Source organism: Esox lucius, chromosome 3 (assembly GCF_011004845.1).
Source record: "Esox lucius isolate fEsoLuc1 chromosome 3, fEsoLuc1.pri, whole genome shotgun sequence".
In the NCBI taxonomy this organism is placed as follows: domain Eukaryota; kingdom Metazoa; phylum Chordata; class Actinopteri; order Esociformes; family Esocidae; genus Esox; species Esox lucius.
Window position 1 is genome coordinate 31,422,505 of NC_047571.1, and position 19,741 is coordinate 31,442,245.

General features: G+C 40.5%; 1 protein-coding gene across 3 annotated transcripts in view; it reads right to left on the reverse strand.

Annotated features, from left to right (window-relative positions):
* LOC105025015 (E3 ubiquitin-protein ligase rnf213-alpha) overlaps positions 1-19,741 on the reverse strand; it is a 52,177-nt gene that overhangs the window by 19,365 nt on the left and 13,071 nt on the right. For all 3 annotated transcript variants that reach the window (XM_034288999.1, XM_034288996.1, XM_034288993.1), the window contains exons 4-28: positions 18,808-19,623; positions 18,277-18,479; positions 17,860-18,027; positions 17,452-17,663; positions 15,725-15,999; positions 15,302-15,564; positions 14,974-15,174; positions 14,601-14,799; positions 14,365-14,423; positions 13,697-13,856; positions 13,291-13,401; positions 13,036-13,134; positions 10,239-10,361; positions 9,846-10,029; positions 9,450-9,623; positions 9,180-9,332; positions 7,899-8,521; positions 7,606-7,765; positions 7,263-7,480; positions 6,909-7,046; positions 6,636-6,794; positions 5,221-6,508; positions 4,348-4,532; positions 4,095-4,250; positions 24-3,626 (exon numbers count right to left, since the gene is read on the reverse strand). In XM_034288999.1, the coding sequence (XP_034144890.1) occupies positions 24-3,626; positions 4,095-4,250; positions 4,348-4,532; positions 5,221-6,508; positions 6,636-6,794; positions 6,909-7,046; positions 7,263-7,480; positions 7,606-7,765; positions 7,899-8,521; positions 9,180-9,332; positions 9,450-9,623; positions 9,846-10,029; positions 10,239-10,361; positions 13,036-13,134; positions 13,291-13,401; positions 13,697-13,856; positions 14,365-14,423; positions 14,601-14,799; positions 14,974-15,174; positions 15,302-15,564; positions 15,725-15,999; positions 17,452-17,663; positions 17,860-18,027; positions 18,277-18,479; positions 18,808-19,623 (9,930 nt within the window). The remainder of the gene's footprint in view (positions 1-23; positions 3,627-4,094; positions 4,251-4,347; positions 4,533-5,220; positions 6,509-6,635; positions 6,795-6,908; positions 7,047-7,262; positions 7,481-7,605; positions 7,766-7,898; positions 8,522-9,179; positions 9,333-9,449; positions 9,624-9,845; positions 10,030-10,238; positions 10,362-13,035; positions 13,135-13,290; positions 13,402-13,696; positions 13,857-14,364; positions 14,424-14,600; positions 14,800-14,973; positions 15,175-15,301; positions 15,565-15,724; positions 16,000-17,451; positions 17,664-17,859; positions 18,028-18,276; positions 18,480-18,807; positions 19,624-19,741) is intronic.

Below are 19,741 nucleotides of genomic sequence, written 5' to 3' on the forward strand. Positions count from 1 at the left end.
AAGATAAAACTCAACTGAATTACCTCTGTAAAGTTGGCATGGCATTGTTCCTCCTGTTTTGTGTGAAAGGCAATGAAGTCTGCCAGGGAATGATGATTCTGCTGCTCAAAATAGATTTGCGTCAGCATCTCTGTCTCATCAGCAGAGAGTTTGGTCTCATCAAGCCGAATGACAGAATCTGGAGTTGCGCAGTTCAGCAAGATGAGCTTGGCTTCGTCCAGGATTCTCCTTTGAGTGTCAGATTTGTCAGACTCAGGTTTCAAAATCTCAGTTACTTGTAGGACCACAGAGGAGCATGTGTCTGAGTGGTAGCCAATGAAGACGTCAGGTGCCAGGTGGTAGTTTGTTTTGGACTTTGGACTTTTCAAAAAGACAAATTCTCCAACCCAGTGCTGTAGTTGTTTGACAGTCACCTTCTGGTCATTCTGGAGGACAGTGTTGATGTCGAGGTAGTGCTTCTCCAGCCTGTTTATTAAGGGAATTGGAAACTGCTTGTAGACCACCTCTTGCTCTTCAATGACAATTAGCCTGAAGTTTTTATGAACTCTGCACTTCACTCGATGGGTTCCCAATCCAAGATCAACATACTTCTGACCCCCAAGGGAAACATAGTATTGGTTGAGAGCATCATAGAGACTTTCATACAGATTCTGAAGGTTCAGAAGTACAACAGTCTGACCAGTTTCCATGCAGATTTTCACTCGGTTTATATTTCTGCAGATCTGAGTGTACTCTTGATCCTTTGGGAAGCTGGAACCAAAGATGATCTCTGGATGGTTTTGATCTGAGAAGAATGTCTGCTGGAGAATCTGAAGTGCTGCATAGTTTTTGGTGAGGACAAGGAGATAACGGCACTCCTCTTCTTGGCAATTGGGACTGATGTTTTGTTTCACCAGGTCAATGGTGCTGATTCCATACGAATCAGGTTGAAAAGATTGTTTCAGCTCTTTGGTAAATATTTTCACCGCATCCACATCATTCTTTCCACTGAAGTTCCTCAGGACTGCTTGGATGATTTGACTCATAGTAGGACTCTGTTTAGAGACCCTGGTAATCGTGAACATCATCTTCACCAGACTATAGTAGTCCCGTAGACCGAAAAACCCTTTGCCTTTCTTGCAAATCTTCATATATGCACGGGAAAAAGGTTTGAAGAGGTGCTTAACCTTCTCCAGAATCATCTTGTCCGAAAAGCATATTCCATTTGCACTCTCTAGTAGCTCATTTTCATCTGGGTCGCCACGGGAAACAAAGAGGCCTCTGTTCATCTTGGCAGGGTCCAATGCCCAATTGGAGATGCCAATGAATCCTACTCTCTTGTGGGGCAGTGGCTCGTCATCAATGCAGCCTTCCTCCAGTAAGGGGTGTAATGTTTTCAGAGGCATTTTTGAGGAGTCCTCTGCCAACCCAATTTCGTCTAGCACAACAACAGAGACATACTCCTCCAAATTCTTGCTCTCTTGAAAGCGCCCACATTGTTTGAAAGTGTTAATGATTCCCTCTGGTGTGGAGTGAGGGCTACACTGAAAGGACACAAGATGAATCTGTTTCAGTCTTTTGTACAACTCAGAGTGTGCAGCTACGCCCTGCATGGCATCTGCAACCAATGTTTTGGACAGAGATTTGGAGCTGCCCGGCTTGCCTACCAAAAACAGGGGTATTCGTAACTCAATGCAGATCACCATCATGAAGACGTTCTCTTTCAAAGCCTTGTTCCTGGCTATTGTTTCTCCCATAGGGACACCACTTAGGAGGAGGTCCTGCATGAGTGAGATTTCCTGCTTCATCTTCTTTGGGATGACTTTGGGAAAGAATTTGCAGATAGCGGCCTGGTATTCACCTGTGTTCTCCAGACAGGATTGGTAACATACACCAACAGCCATCAACAGCGACCAATCTACTCGATCACTAGCAGGTGAATGCTGCTGTTTTCTCCTGGTACCCTCCTCCTGGAGGTCTTTTTGGAGAAATGTATTTATCTCATCTTGAAACAGTGAGTGTTTGTTATAGAACCACATAAACACTTGCATGCAGCGCTCCACATCCCTGAGGCTGACAAAGCTGCATTCATCTTTCCTCTCCCTCATAAACCTCTGTGAGGACGACAGCACATCAGTGATCATCCTGATGGATCCTCTGTTGATGTTATTTGTTTGCACCACTCTCTGTACAATCTGCTGTATGTACATTTTCTCTGTGAGTTCATTGAGTTGGCCAAAGTCCCACACCAGAGGGATCATGCTTGGTGGTAACATTTGGACCCTATAAACCAGCTGGCGAAGAGGGATAGTTCCAAGTCTTTCTTCAGTCTCTTCTGCTCGGACTCTGTACCCCAAACCAGCTGCCTCCAGCCTCTTGATCATCTCCTCTGTGTGTTTCCTGTAAGGATTGCATGCAGCAATAATTTGCAGGCCAGTTTGGGAGCCAAGTTGCTGACCTTCCACAGTGTTATCACACATTATCTCTTTAATGCTGGTTATGGCTTCGGTGGTATTTGCTTCATCAAAGAAAAGAACAGAATCAAAATCATGTTTCTCTTTATTGTCAACTGCAACAACCTCTGCCTCCCGCACTTTGTTGTAGATCATTTTTGAAGTAGTTCCTCCGTGAACTTTGACCAGTTTCATGTTCTCTGTGGGTGCCCCACTCCTTCTCAACTCACACAGGAACTTGATAAGCCTTGTTTTCCCACAGCCAGTCTCCCCCATTATGATTACTGGGATGCCACACCTGAACCTCATGTGAATTGCCATCATCTTCAGTATGTTGTCGGTGGTGAGCTCATATGTTTCATCTGGGTCTGTTGGCCACTTGATTCCCAGCACACTACACAGACGCTCAATCTTTTCTGCTCGAGAAAGTTGGTCAAAGTCAATGTTAAAAGGAACTCTTTGAAGTTTGAGGCCATTGTACAGTTGTCTGGTCATAATATTTCTCTTGATTACCACATTTGTTGATGGATTGATGGCATCTATCCCGTTATGTTTGTTTTGTTGTAGGTGAAATCCAATGAAGGTTATAGACTGGTGGTCATCATTGAAAAAGATGTATGGATGGGGCTCTGATTCCCATCTCTTTCTGATGAGGAAGGGGACCAAATCTCTTTCGTTGAGGTCATTGTCAAGCAGCTGCCTCCCATGGCTTTGGTCAGTGAAGTGGAGAGATGGAGTGGCAAAATCTTTGGCCATCAAGATCATGAAGTCAACAACAAAATTTCGGAATCCTCTAAGAGTGTCTCCAACAAACTCGAAGTTGCAGAACACAGATGTCTCACAGTCTAGCAATTGAAGATTTAGAAACCAAGCAAAGTTCCGCAGCTCTGCCCACGATGGGTCAATTATGCCACAGTAGATGAAGAGCATTTGAAGGCACTCTGCATGGCTTCCTTCAACTGAGTTCCTTTGGTATTTAAAGCTGTCAAGATTCTCCCCCCTGTGGAATCGTGTTAGATACTGGTATGGTCTTTGAAAGGCCTCACTCCTGAAACACTGGTCATCCATGAGTGGGTCCTTAGTGTCTACAACCGGACCATCTCCATTTTGCATTTCCAATCCCATAACTTCTTTTGGGGGACGGCAGAAGACCCTTGGAAACACCTCAAAGAGAGAAAAGTTTCCCTGCGGATCCTAAAAAAAGACAAATTCATGCAATAGTCAATATTTTGACCACCAATACCTCTATGGCAAACATGAACAGTCTAAGAGAAACATGTCTCTATGGCAAACATGAACAGTCTAAGAGAAACATGTCTCTATGGCAAACATGAACAGTCTAAGAGAAACATGTCTCTATGGCAAACATGAACAGTCTAAGAGAAACATGTTAAGGATGTTTTAAGGGATACATTGTATTAATGATTACTGTATTACTTTAATTACTTAAAAATTAAGCAATCATCATACTATTTTTAAAAACTATGCTAATGCTAAATACAGGTGACTCTAGCTAAGTAAACACAATTTTGGGTTGCCCACTCCATTGACTTCAAATCATAGAAACCTGCACACAATTCCCTTAAACATCTGTTATTTTTAGCAGTATAAGTCAAACCATTTCATGTGGCTTGATAAAAATAAAAAAGTATTTCTGCTTACAGATCTTATTGCAGGTCTCTGCAGTTTAAATGTCGATTGTAGTGTCTCAATGACATACAAATGCCTGTTGCTGCATTTCCACATTTGTCCATCTGAATCCACCAGGTAGCGCAAGAAGAACAGTTTGAATAAAAAGTCATGCAAGCCTTTCTGTACCTGGATAACATAAATAGCACACATTAATGGAACATGTAGATTTCCTTACACAAAAAAAAAAGGTACCTAATTAATACTGAATCGTTTGAATCATTACCGAGGATGTCACATCAAGATGAAAGACTTTGTGTTTCTTGCTCTCTGGAGTGTCGTAAAAGGACTGGAGAATTGTATGCTCGTCAACTTTAGGTTCTGTTAAGCGAATGCACTTGTAAAATGTGGTTCCCATTGTCACAGTTCCCTCCAGTTTTTCATACAACCTCTGTATGTACAGGGACTTTCCTACAAAAAATGCAAGTTCATTCAGGTTTACACCAAATGTATTGTCATGGAGGAATTTTGTAGCCTTGCACAGCCGCCTCGAATTTTAACTCAAATGCGATTGGATCAACCTTCAACTAATCAAATAAATAATGCACATTACGTAGTACAAAAGCGCCATAATTCACAACAACAAACTGTAATGTACGTCGAGCAACTTAAAGCAAATAAGCAGATCAATAAGTGTAGCTGACTAACATGTCTAAAAACAATTATTGCCATCTTTGTCACAAACATTTGCGCATCAAAGGCACCTTAGCGAGTAACAAGAAAATAAAAACAGCAAAAGAAAACAATGTAAACGAAAGGCTAATAGCTTTAGGTTTAACATTGCTGAATGTTCCTGAAAAATAAATCTGGTTAGTACCTAGACCACACCCATAATTCATGAAATCACGCTGATTGGCCCGGTTAAACGGTATAGCCGGCTCCAAACTTAAGCCTACTCAGGCTGACCAGGCAGATATCCGTCTAGCTTTAAAATTTAAGCTTGTGGGATCAGGCGGCTATGCAAGGTGAGGAATTTCGCTCAAAGAAAAAAATTGTTTCCTGAAATGATAAAACTAAACAAACCACTGAACATAACAAATGACATGTGAAAAAACATGCTTTCTTTATGTAAAAAAATATGCTGTATGGTACAACTCACCCACTCCAGACCTCTGGGAATCCACAATCCCAACGAAGTGTCTACCTTTGAAGACAGACGCTGCGCTGGTTTGATCTGAGGGGACAGTGGAGTGCCTGGACAGGTATCTCCGAATACTCTCAAGAGACTCTTGTGGCACCACATTCCGTTTGAAATGGCTGAATGCCGAGGGGATATAGGTGTGCTCTCTGTCTGCACTGCAGATGATTACCAGCTTATAGTGGATCTTGTTGCTTGAACTCAGTTTGCGAAATAACTTCTCCACATCATTGCTCACCTCATAGCTCAACTGATCCGCAAAGAGCAGGGTGTAGATCTTCTCACCCACGTAGCCCGGTGTAAGACATCGCCTGAAGAAAAGCTCTACCTGCTCATAGGACGTGGCTGCCGTACATAGGAGGACTTCGTCGTAGGTCGGCAGCTCCTCATAGTCTCTGGTCATGTACAAGCAGATGCTTGAAGTCAAAATGTTATCTTGTGGGCAGAGTATGAGATTTGGTTGATCAGGACAGAGGCCTGCTGGGAGCTCTCTCTTGACTGTATTCTGACTTGGATTTAAAACAAAGAAATCTTCGCCATTTTCTTCTTCCTGGTTTTTGATGTTGGCCAGCATCTCTAGCAGAATACCAAGGCTTTTGGTGTCTAGGGAGTTGTTAAGAATGCTTCTCATGTCTTTCATGTAAACATTCCAGACCAGGTCCAGTTTTCGCAAACCTACAGTTTTGTCCACTGAACTCTGCAGAACATCAATGGGACATTCTTTCTCCCCAGGATAAGAGGTATCAAAGTCAGCATGAAGGTCAATAAAAGTCTGAAAACTGTTTTCTTCATCATGCTCCATTTCTTTGACAGGGTTGTTCTGAAAACTATTCCAAGTTTCCAACACATCTGATAAGGAGCAGTCAGGTTTGATGAAAGAGAGCATCATCAAAACCTTTTCATCCAATTTTGTGTTCAGGTTCTTCTCTGTCAAAACATCACAAAGGTAGACAATCTGCTCTGCGGTGTAGTAGTTGAGGTAATAGTGCTGAGATCTTTGTTTGTCCATAAATGTGCTCCAGTCATCCAAATACATCTCTATCTTCCTGCAAAGGTCTGTAAGCTGGTCCATTGCATTGCCCTCCACCCTGATTTCTTGAAGGATGTCGCCAAGGTTGAAGTCCATTATGATACCAGAATCACACTGTTTATTACAGTGAATCTTGGCCTCCCAACACCTGAATAGTGGGTTCCCAGCAGCATGAAGGTTGACAAATGCTAAAGCTAGCCTCCGGATGCCATCAAAAATCTGAAAACATAAGGTAAAGTTCAAATCATGAAACAAGCTAGTGATAGCATGCAAATCTAATTATCAGAATGTTCAACCACTCTAATTGCAGGTGTGTGATGATCCTCAAGGTATACAATCACATTACCTCAGTAAAGTGAACCACTTCACTCTTGCTTTGCTCCCCCTTTCCAGACATCAGCATGAGTTTATTCTGCAGCTCTTTCAAGTCTTCCAAGGAATAGTTGCGCATCTGATTACTCTTCTGCTCTGGAATCTGCAGCTTCAGGGCACTGTCTAAACTCAGCTATTGAAGAAAATAATGGACGAGATCCAATAGATTGTTGTGTGACAATAGTAAAGCAAAAATCATTCAATTCTCATTTAAAATACAGTTACGTTCCACTTTTACTGGCCAAACCTTGTGCTGGTTTTGTGCACTGATAATGTAGACGCCTCTTGTGTTGATAGATGATGCTAATGATAGAGAGGAGAGTTCCACAGACCCGTGGCTGTCCTTTACTGTTTTCAGCCACTCCAAGTGTCGTGCAGTATCCCGCTGCAACCCGCGAGGAAAGAATCAATGAAAATACAAGCTTTATTTCAAGGGTGTGAATTACTGCATTTTTATGCATTCTTGTGCTTTGTGCCTTAGTGCCAAATGTTGCTCAAATCAAACACACTTTAAAATGGTTCTACAACTCCACTATGTGTAGTGTTTAAATAGAAATGTCCCCAAAATATTAAATGTGCCATAATTATCATTAAGTCTAACCAGCTTATTTGGTATTTTGCAGTCATTTCCAAGTGCTTTCCATAGTTTGTTCAATGCCTCCTTGAAGGCATTAAAGTCAGCGTCCGGCGGTAACCCATATAACATGGAGGAGTAGCCAAGAACGGCGTCATGGAAGCAGGCTACACGGTCCACGTCCATGTCATTCTCTCCGGCAGAGATGGAGGCCAAGTCCACAAACACTTTCAACTCATTGATGTCTGCAACAGTAAAACATAAGTCCCGTTTTCCATGCAAACAATGAATTTGTTATGGAAAAACCCAACAATTTGGCTAAAACTTCTGATGCTGTATTAACTTGTAGGATCTACTAGTATGACCTCACCTTCAAGGGCTTCTTTGACCCATTTGACAAAGTTCTGTCTCAGGCCGAGCTCTCTGAGACATTTTCTACGAATTTCTGTGATGTCCTCAAGAACTTTCTTAATCTCCAACAAATTATCATCAATGCAATTCAGACTCTCTTCTTTGAAGTCTTCAGTATTCTGTAAAAAACAATAATATGGTACACATGAATAGACTTGTAATGCTTGATTATAGATTAGACTTGTAACAGTAGATTCAACCAAAATCAATTTTTTTAAGTGAACATTTTGAATTTATGTATTGCCAACTCACCATATCCAGCAGTGTCTGTAGCACTTTGAAGTCCCCTTGAGGACATATTGTCTCTTTGACAGTCATAATGACCTTGGCTGATTCAAATGCCAGATATATATCATGGTACTGTTGGATCTGCTGGATCCTTCCCTTGATCCATTTTCCTTTATCAGAATAGTTCATCTTGCACATAATCTTTAGTTCCTTTTCCAAGTCTTCGTACTTGCCTTTGTAGGCTTCAAAGATGCTATCCACCTCCTTCAGTGAAATAGTTCCAGATTGCAAACTCTCATATATCTTGTAGTAATGATCGTAGGAACTCTGGAATATTTTGCGGTGGATCAGGTCAAGGGTGAACACTTCCCTCTCCATCTCAGGCTGCAGTTCTTCGTCATTTGTGTCAAGTTGTTTGTGTGAAAGCCCTTTGGCTTGTTTCTCCCAACACATGGTTAAAATGAAGCTTTCCCTGATAGCATGAAGTTTAGATGCCATCTGCCTGATGACATCACAGAAGTTGAAGTATGTAACTACACCGGTCATTTTAGAGGAGTCCTTGTCAAAGCTGTGAACTTCCATGAACTCATCAAGATTCATCAAATCTATGTTCTCCAGGTTTTTCCTCTCCAGTTCTTTCACGTCAACTGTGGATTAATGTGATATTAATGAGAACCTCCACCATGAGAATGATGTCTACTTTTATGAGCTACTTCTTTTCTAAGGAAACTCATGCAATGAACCAAATGAACCTAGGCTATAACATTCCAAAATTCTAAGGGGTTCTGCATATTGTCATCTTGTTCGTAGACATTATTCCCCAGAATGTGAAGGGCCAGGGGTACCAACCCATCGAACAGAAAGACTGGGAGAAATTCCCAAATCCCATAGGCATAGGCCTAGTCAGCTCAATCAACCAAACAATAATCTCCCACAACACTTTCCTCTTAACACTCACCTGAATGTGCCCGGGTCCTGCTTCCATTAGGAGCCTCAACTCACATTTGTTTAAATTAGCCAAAATATAACTATGCCAAATACCTAACTTAAGTAAGGTCCCCAATTCTTTGGTCATTCCCACTAAGTCCAATTCTAAATCTTTGCATTGCTATGTGCAATAGCCTCGGGATGAAGCGTGTTATGACTTGTTATCGTAGAGCATTTTCATAAACTACTTAATTACCTCCTCAAATACATAATTATCACATTGCAGTGCTGTTTTGAATGAGGGAAATTACATCTATACTTTCACAAATATTATATGTCCTTGAGTAATATATACAGTGGTAAAAAAGTTTGACTCACTTGTGAGATGTTCCTTGAGTTTGTGACATAATATGAGAAGGCTGTCAACCATCTCTTTGTCATTGCAGACAGCCTCCACTTCTTCCTCTCTCCACTTCAGTAAATCTTTCATGGCTGTACCATTCTGACAACGACCATCATCACACAGGTCATCTATTGTGAAAAAACACTAGAGGTGATACACAGACTACAGTTTGAGGATAATGTGTTTCTTCTGAAATTGAACAATATTGATGTAGTTTGTTCTTGAATATTGCCTAGACCAATCACCTATCCTTAGCAGCTGCGTGAGTTCTTCTTTCCTTTTGAGGACTTGATTGAGAATCTTAATCTGGATGTTCCCGGTGATTAACTTGTTGATCACAGAACAAAACGCAGATCTTGCCTTTTCCATCTGCTCTTTAGCTTCATCTTTCAGTTGGTTAAACAACACTCCATTTGCACCTGAAAATAGGTAAACACAGCGAGTACACGTTTTTAATAAATGGGGAGGGATATGACCTTTAAACAAGGCTCAGAGAGTTTTTGGAGGAGTCCACTCCTGTCAAAACACTATGTCAAAAGCGTTTCCTCCAAATAAGTGTTCTATGGATTAAATTGCATAAAAATCCAACAAATCCTATTTGCTTTGTTTGGGTGTCTTGTGTTATCATCACTTATATGAACCTTGTTCTTCAAAGAGACTTTTGGCCAAAGGCCAGCTGAGAAGATGCTCCATCACCAACTCCTCGTCCTCAACGTACAGCCCATTGTCAGTTTTTGGCCAGGACTTCAGGACTATCACAGACATCAGCTTTCCAAACTTGCAGAAGTCACGATTCTTCAGTAACTCACTAAGTTTTGACTTGTCCTGATTGGAAAAGAAGTATGAATTGGAAAATACCCAATCCCAACATAGGACCCAACATAGGACCCAACATGGGACCCAACATGGGACCCAACATGGGACCCAACATAGGACAAAACATAGGACCCAACATAGGACTAAGCATTGCTATAACAGGTATTTGAATGAATGTTGATCAAATTGAGGTATATTATCAAATAATTTATCCTCACCTTGCAAATGGAGGTGACTGCATCTATGGCACATTTCTCCAGAGAGCTACACAAAGAAGGACTTGTCTTCTGCATATCTTCAATCTTGTCACAGTAGATTTCAACCAGATGCATGGGCTTTTCCTGATTGATACACAGTCCAAAAAAAAAGTACAGCTTTGAAATATATATTTTTTTCTTCAGGAATTTATGCTCTATTGATGGAGACAGTGGAGAGAGACAGAGAAGTGTGTTTTAGCTAAAACAAAAGTGGGACAGATTCCAACCAAATGCCCGAAGATTGCACTTTGCAACACATTGGATTTTTGTCAAAATTAGACTACAGGTAGATAATATGCACACCGACAGATCAGTAGGTCTCGGACAGTGATGGACAAACTCTGCTAGCGAGACATACTATAGTAGAGCCAAACTAAACATGGCCAAGCTGCGTTTAGCAGTTATGCTGCACACAACTGGAATAAATACCAGATGATCATAGACGTGCCCCAGTGTATACATTTTTAAATCCAGGTTAAAAACACTTCTCTTTTCACAAGGCTATGACTGAGCGCTTGAACTTAACTTAACCATACTATTTAGCCTTTCAGCTTTTATAGCTTCCTATGTTTTTATCTCGTCTTTATTCTATTTCTGTGTTCTTATTCTGTTTTATAAATGAGGATGTTGTTTTGATGTTTCCATTTAAGCATTCGTTTTAATGCTATTGCATTTTCTTTTTCTTTGAAAGCAAATTTAATTGATTCTACAGTGGATATAAAAAATCTACACACCCTGTTTAAAATGGCAGGTTCTTGTGATATAAAATAATGAGACAAAGATAAATCAGGTCAGAACGTTTTCCACCTTAAATGTGACCTATAACGTGAACAATTCAGTTGAAAAACAAACTCAAATCTTTGAGGGGGAAACATTTAATATAAAAACTCACAATAACCTGGTTGCATAAGAGTACACACCCTTAAACTAACACTTGGTTGAAGCACCTTTTGATTTTATTACAGCACTCAGTCTTTTTGGGTAGGAGTCTATTAGCATGGCACATCTTGACATGGAAATATTTGCCCACTTTTCTTTGCAAAAGCGCTCCAAATCTGTTGATTGCAAGGACATCTCCTGTGCACAGCCCTCTTCAGATCACCCCACAGACGTTCAATTGGATTCAGGTCTTGGCTCTGGCTGGACCATTCCAAAACATTAATCTTCTTCTGGTGAAGCCATGCTTTTGTGGATTTTGTGTGCTTTGGATCGTTGTCATGCTGAATGATGAACCTCCTCTTCATCTTCAGCTTTCTAACAGACGCCTGAAAGTTTTGTGCCAAAATTGCCCAGTATTTGGAACTGTTCATAATTCCCTCCACCCTGAGAAAGGCCCCGGTTCCAGCTGAAGAAAAACAGAACCAAAGCATGATGATGCCACCACCATGCTTCACCAAGGGTATGGTGTTCTTTGGGTGATATGCAGTGTTGTTTTTGAGCCAAACATACCTTTTGGAATTATGCCAAAATGTTCTGTCTTGCCACCCTACCCCATAGCCCATTCCTATGAAGAATACAAGAGATTGTTGTCACATGTAGCACACAGCCAGTACTTGTCAGAAATTCCTGCAGTTCCTTTAATGTTGCTGTAGGCCTCTCAGAAGCCTCCCTGATCAGTTTTCTTCTCGTCTTCTCATACATTTTGGAGGGACGTCCAGTTCTTGGTAATGTCTCTGTTGTGCCATATTTTCTCCACTTGATGATGACTGTCTTCACTGTGTTCCATGGTATATCTAATGCTTTGGAAAGTCTTTTGTACCCTTTTCCTGACTGATATCTTTCAACAATGAGATCCCTCTGATGCTTTGGAAGCTCTCTGCGGACCATGGCTTTTGCTCTGAGATGCAACTAAGAAAATGTCAGGAAAATCCTACTAGAACAGCTGAACTTTATTTGTGATTGATCAGAGTCACTTTAAATTATGGCAGGTGTGTAATTACTTCTATTTAATATGACTTTGAATGTGATTGGTTAATTCTGAACACAGCCACATCCCCAGTTATAAGAGGGTGTGCACACAACAACCAGGTTGTTGTAAGGTTTTTATTTATTCATTTTTCCCCCTCAAAGATTTCAGTTTGTTAACATTATAGGTCACATAAACAGTGGAAAATGTTCTGGTATGATTTATCTTTGTCTCATTCTTTAACATCACAAAAACCTGACATTTTAACAGAGATGTGTAGACTTTTTATATTCACTGTATGTATGAATTGTGCTATATAAATAAACGTGCTTACTTGCAATCCTTTTACCTCAAATCGCAAAATAACCCAAGCCAAAAAAAGTGTAAAAGTTAAAGTGTATTATTTTGCAACCATTTGTGTTGTACTTTAGTAAACTAAATACAGCTCCAGAAAAAGAGACCACTGCATCTTTTTCTTCTGTTCCTCCCTCAAAACTGTCCTTTTCAACTTTTATGGAAAGGAAAGAAAAAGGTGCAGTGGTCTCTTAATTAATGCAGTGGAGCTTTATTTTATACTATAGTATACAGTGGGTATACAAAGTCACCAACCCCTTTCAAAATGTTCACCTTTTGTTGCCTTACAGCCTGATAAGAAAACACATAAAATAATACTTTTTCCAGCTTTATTTACACACAGTAAACCACAATATCCAAGTAAAAAAAGCCCCAGTAACAGATTGCCCCAGTAAATGAATTATACCCTATATTTGATTTAATTATACTGAATTATACTCTACATTTGATTTAATAATACTGAAATATACTTAAAAGTAATTTAAGTATAATCAGTACCTGATTTAGTTTTCCCTCAAAGTCCTTCCGGAAAGTACTTCCCCATTGTTCATTGAGCTCTTTGTTCCCAAAAGAGACTGAGAGCAACCTGTTCCAGACCTAGAGAAAAGAACCTTGATGATGAATCTCTGATTGTGAGGTGATCACTGAACATACAGAAATACTATGCCATGCAATATACATAACTAATTATGTAAATGAAGATTTAAATTACTACAAAGTAAATTGTTTTTACATTTAATGTACCATTCCTACCTCAGTCTCTGTCTGTGATGTAAACAATTTTCTCTGTAATGTTTTTCGCCGCCAGTCTCTCAGGATTTTCAGTGCCTGCTCCGTTGCTTCTATTGTTTTACTTCCCTCAGACTGAGAAAAAAGATGTTGAACAAAGTAATTTGTATATTTTGCAGTATCACAGTATAACATATTTTTCTTGACATTTCAAATATATTTGCAGTCAACCAGAGTTACATGGACATGTACTATAAAAACATGAACGAGTTGAGGATTACTGAAATACAATATGCTATTGTGTCATTTAATTTCGTCTGTCAGGACTATTGTTCTGCATATTATTGTATTTGGTCACATGGAATTGAACTACAAAAGATATTCAAATGGACAAATATTTAGAATGCAAAATACTTTAACTTAGGGTTACCTGTGGACCGGAGCTTCCCACAGATAGGAACTTCTCTACAGTCAGACAGATGAGACTCAGACAGTGCAGTGGAATCTCATAAAGATGTGAATCTGTCTTACAGATTGTCTCCAGAACTCCCACGGCTGTTTTCAAGCAAAGTCCTCCATATCTGTTATCTCTAATAACAACAAGAAATTATAATTCATGCGTCAGGGTCAAACTGTGTTATACACTCACCATATCTATCGACAGTGACAAAAAATGTTGACTCCCATTTTGGATTTTAGATTGGGCGTATGTAAGATCAGTCTTGGTAAATGGCCGGAGAATGAATCAATCTTCATAATGTAATGATTAAGGACAATCATGATTGAATTATCAAATTGATGAGTGAGAAAGTTAAAGAGGTTTTGGGTCACTAACTGCAATTAACCAATGTTATGGCAGGTAATAAACATAAAAATCTACTTCAAACTGGAGTAGTTAATAAGTGCAAGTAATGTGTGACGAAATACTACACATTTGCCTAATTTAATTCATTTCAAAGGACTTTGTTTGAATACTTCAGTCTTTTAAGTGGGGGGACTAGAAACTGAATACTGTATGTGTTAATTTCTGAACAGTTGAAAAGATACATAACATGCATTCTGTACTTTAAATCTAAATTGCTAGAAAATACCATTTACCTGTTTTCTTGTCCATTCATTTTTGCAATAAGATGTAACAGTAACTTTCCCACCGGTTGCTAGGTAAATAATGACATGTTATTATTAGGAACAATAGATCAGTAATTCCTCAAAGCAGCAATATGGATTAACAACGTGATTGGCCTCATCTAGAGTTACATATCTACATTTACAGTGAACTGAATAGTAGTTTCACTTATTGTTAAATGAAACTAAATCCAACCAAGGAAACATACCATATAGTCAAAGTTATATGTTCCAGACTTCACTGTAAGCCTGAACTGTAGACAGTAAAGAGTGTCCAGGACACCCACATCGATGGCCGATACAAAGCCTGGCAAGTCTTCCAACTGCAGCAGGAGCATCCAGGATCGCACAAGCAGATGATCCACCTCGACCAGATGTTTGTTCTGTGTCATGAGACTCCTCATCTCCCTGGATTTAGAGTTGGGGTCATGTTAAGATTGTGAAACACTAACACAGGCAATGTACAGTGAGAAAACAAACCAGCTTGGGTTCTGATCAAAATATAAAATTCAGTATTCAGTAATAAATATAGGATACCAACAAATGCAACTTTACTAACAAACAGTTCTCTTTGGTCCATACCTGGTGTCTTCCCAGTGGTCTGTTGTTCTGATGCCTTTAAGCCCAGTCCAGTTGTCAGACTGTGGATCCATGGTCAGTGACATGGGTTCAAATGGCTTGCTGGCTCCTTTAAGCAGATGCAGTAGAGGAATGACCAGGATCCAGTTTTGAAGTCTCTCTTCTCTTGCACGGATGCACAGTGACTCAACTATGTCTTCCACACTGGAGAAGAGATCAGGTAGCACGTGATTCATAACAGGAAACGTTCGGCCTTTAAAACATCCAAATTATTTTAGCATTATTGAAATCTGTGTTGTGATGTTTTAAGTAAAAGACTATTAAAATGTACCCAGCTATGTTTGGCAGGCCTTTGATCAATTCTGTCCAGTAGGCAAAGAAATGTTCTCTTGGCTTTTTAGGCAGGCAGAGCCACTGACATAGAGATGCAAGACGACCGCGGTCGTCCTCTTTCAATCCAAACGTGCAGTACACCAGCAGGATAACAATTCCTGCTTTCAGTGGGTCAGAGATAAAAACCTCAGGGTTTCCTCCGCTCTTTTGTGACCGGGGAGCTACGTTTTCTGCCATTAACTCTTTCAGAAGGCTGTTCACCTGAGAATATGTACGGAGGGAATGCACAGCATGTTAAATAATTACGGTCCTGGACCTTAAAGATTTCACATCAGTTTGAGTAAATTTAAATATGAAACGTTGTCCATATCACAATAACTATTTCAAGAAGCTTATTATAAAATTCAGTAGTAAGAAGTACCTCTGTTTTTCCAAATGGTAAACCCCATGGTTTTGTCTCGCCATCGAAGACACAAGGACAGCTGTATGTGAAATAGAACTGCTGGAGTTGTGAAAAGAAGTTTCTCACATTCACTTCACTCCAGGTTTTCAGAAGGTCAAAGATGGTTTTCAGCATCACTTCTCCAGCTAGTCGTCTTCCCTTAACCACGTAGGTCTCTACAGGACTATCCCAAAATTGAAACCAGCTTCTTTTCACTTCTGGATATATGATATCATCATACTGGTGCCATTCTCCTAAAGAAAATATAGTATAAATAATGTATAATTGTATATAATTGTATATAATTGTATAATTGTATAATTGAATTAATTCCAATGTTTTGTTACCCATTTTCTGTTAGAAATAGCAAAGTGACTTATAAACATATATTAAAACACTGCTCAAAAAATTAAGGGAACACGTAATCATCACAGTATAAAACCAAGTCAATTAAACTTCAGGGAAATCAATCTGTCCAGTTAGGAAGCATAAGCGATCAATGTCACCTGTTTTGGTGTAAATGAAAGAGACAACAGGTGCACTGGAGAGGCAACAGCAAGACAACCCCCAAAAAGGGAATGATTTTGCAGGTGGTGGCCACAGACAATTGCTCTCTCTTTATCCTTCCTGACTGATTCTTATCTAGTTTTGTGTTTTGCTAGTGTCCTTGTCACTACTGGTAGCATGAGGCGGTACCTGTAGGCCATTCAGGTTGCACAGGTAGTCCAGCTCCTCGAGGATGGCACATCCATACATGACATCGCAAGAAGATTTGCTGTTTCTCCTAGTACAGTCTCAAGAGCATGTAGGAGATACCAGGAGATGGGCTGTTACACAAGAAGAGCTGGACAGGGACGTAGAAGAACATCAACCCAGGAGCAGGACCGGTATCTGCTCCTTTGTGCGAGGAGGAACAGGAGGAGCACTGCCAGAGTCGTCCTCTAGTGGGACATGTGCTCACAGCCTAGCACTGTGCAGCTCGATTGGCATTCGCCAGAGAACAACAGAATTGGCAGGTCCACTATTGGCACACCGTTCTCTTCACAGATTAGAGCAGGTTCACACTGAGCATGTGACAGACTGGAGTCTGGAGATGCTGTGGTGAACGTTATGCTGCCTGCAACATCATCCAGCATGACCGGTTTGGCGGTGGGTCAGTGATGGTCTGGGGAGGCATATTTTGGTGGTTTGCACAAACCTCCATGTGCTAGCCAACCCAGTAGCACCACAGACTGTCGAGGGTCCACTGATGCCCTGAATCAGGTCTGGGAGGAGATCCCCCAGGACACCATCTGGCCTCTTATCAGGAGCATGCCCAGATTTTGTTGGGAGTGCATACAGGCACATGGGGGCCGTACAGACTACTGAGTCATATTATGAGTTTCTGTGATGAAATTCACACAAGTTGGAACAGCCTGTGTGATTTGATTTTCAGTGTGAGTTTGAATCCAGCCCTCAATCGGTTGGTGAATTTGCTTTCCATTGACCGTTGTTAAGTCATTTTGTTCTCAACGAATTGCACAACGTAATGTAAAGATTTTGATCTTAAATACATTTAGTTCACTGAGACCCGATGTGTGATTTAAGTGTTCCCTTCTTTTTTTTTTAAGCAATATAAATCTAAACATTTTACTAAATCTCCTTAACAATTTAAAACTGTGTAAGACAGGATAATAAGGAACTTGTCATTTGAATTACTTCTGTACCTTGATGCGTCAAAAGATATGGCTTGATGATCAAAACCCGGTTGCAAACTAGGTTTGAGGATGTCTGAATTATGCACTCATAATTTCCTTCATACATCATCCCATTTAATTTATGAACATAATATTTGTAGGGAATGCAGTAGGTTTCATTCTTATTCATGATGGATATCATCACTTGTCCAGCAAGAAGAAATCTATCCTTCCCCAAACCCCTGTGTAAACAACAGACATAGCAACTAAAATATTATGGCAGAAACAGGTTGAAATCCATTAACCTATCTAGAAATGACACATTCAGTTGTTGGTGAAAGAGGAGGTATTTTAGTCATAAGTTTTAATATGTAAAATGTATATTATTTATCTAAACACACTTGATTGTGAAATCAAATTATTTGAAGTAGTTCCTACCGGGTGATATTCATTTCCACACCATCTTTATTCCAATCTCCAAACAATCTTCCAGACCTCAAGAATATCCTGTCATGTTGAGGGTTCAGTTTGTATTCTTTGGATATAATGGCATGGAAGTATATAGTGATTTTATCACTACCCGGAAACGTTTCTGTGTTTTGTGATCTATTTGGATTACAGAAAAATATGTATTCAGTTGTTTGAGTCTGATGAGCACAGACTCAAAACAGCGTCAGTTCCAATTACATTAGTCTGCGTTTTCTGTTGTCAAATGTAATTTGTGATTTTGAAGTTGTGGAACGGCCAAACCTTGCCCATCAGAAAACTGGCTAATGAAGTAGAAGCTCTGAGAATAAACCAATAAAACATGAATCAAACCGTGGAAGGGACAGTGTCTACACAAGCTAAACTTACAGCAGAGGCATCATCGGCTTATCATTCCAGGACTCCTGCTGGAATCTGTCTTCACTGCGTTGGTTTGGGGGCATGTCTTTATTTGCAGGTAAGGGGTCAGTAATAGATGACTTGGAAACATTACCACTGACATTACTCAGATTCTCTGGTTCCTGGTTTGGCTTGGAAAACACTTCCGTTGATTCTTGAGGCTTGTCGCCAGCCTGAATGAATGCAAGATTGGTTTTGTTTTATTTGAATAGTCCCCTGTAGAGGGTTTGTAGATGTTTCAGAAGATTTTCACCATCTGTCAACAACATTTCAACGATATACTAATGCTAGCACTAACCCTATCCTAACCCTAAGAGTGACCTATACCCTACACACAAAAAAAATAATGGTTCTTGGAGAACTTCTGGGGGTCCCTCCACAGTTTCAGTGGGATGAAGCCCTAAATGACCCACCAAGAAGCTTTTCCTTTTAGAGTGTGGTGACGGTACTATAAAGTGCAGTTCATTACCAAAAATAACAAAATAGAAAACCTTGTATTACCTCTGCTTCATGGGATGAGTTAAATTCATTTTCTCTCTGGTGATTGGCCCCAAACTCTGGCCTGCGGGACAGACCAACCAGTGTCTCTTTAGAGGCCCCCATTAGAGCGTCTTTATATGACTTTTGCCCGTCTGGGAGACTTGAAGCTGAGCGCTGTTCTCCTTTGACCAGATCCTTGCTCTCATCTGTGGATGAGCCTGTCTTCTCAGGTAACTCTGGCGTTGCTAAGTGAGGAGGACCAGGCGGTTGTGTCTGATTGTTATTTGGTTCAACCCGGTGGTCATCAGGGATTTCTGATTGTTCAGCACACTTCTGTGAGTTTGCTTCATTCTTGATATTCCTGACAGTCTGGTTACTAGATGTCTTCAGCTCATCTGGAACTTTAATGTCTGTGTTACCGTCATTTTCAAGGCTTTTTGTTGATTTTCTTGACCCTTGTGATGTTCCCTCCAGGACATCCTCACCTAGGGGTCTCCTGGCTGGCTGAGTTGAGTCTAAAACAGGCCTTCCTGTGTTCAGATCAGCTGTCTCAGGTGTCTTCTCAGGCAACTCCTTCGTCACCGAAGTAGAACTGGGTAGGCTAGTGTTGGGCTCATTCATGTGGGTGCCCACATCTACCTCTGATGGATGTGCATCTTGGTGTTCTGGTGGTCTCTGATGGGGGGGTGGGATTGGAGAGGCTATAGGAATGGTGGGAGCGCCAGCGGATGTGACAGTGTTGCCTAGAGGGACATCCACCGCTGGAGCTGCAGACGACTTCTCTTCCTCTTGACACGTCTCTGTACGGTGTTCAGTAATATTGGAGGAGTCTTCACTCTGCAAACAAAGTAGGAACAAATTAAGCCTCATAACATACTGTAATAAAAGCACTTCCCTTCCCTGTTAATTTCACTGGGTTCCCTTGATGTCATTTCGTAATAGCACCGAGTTGACA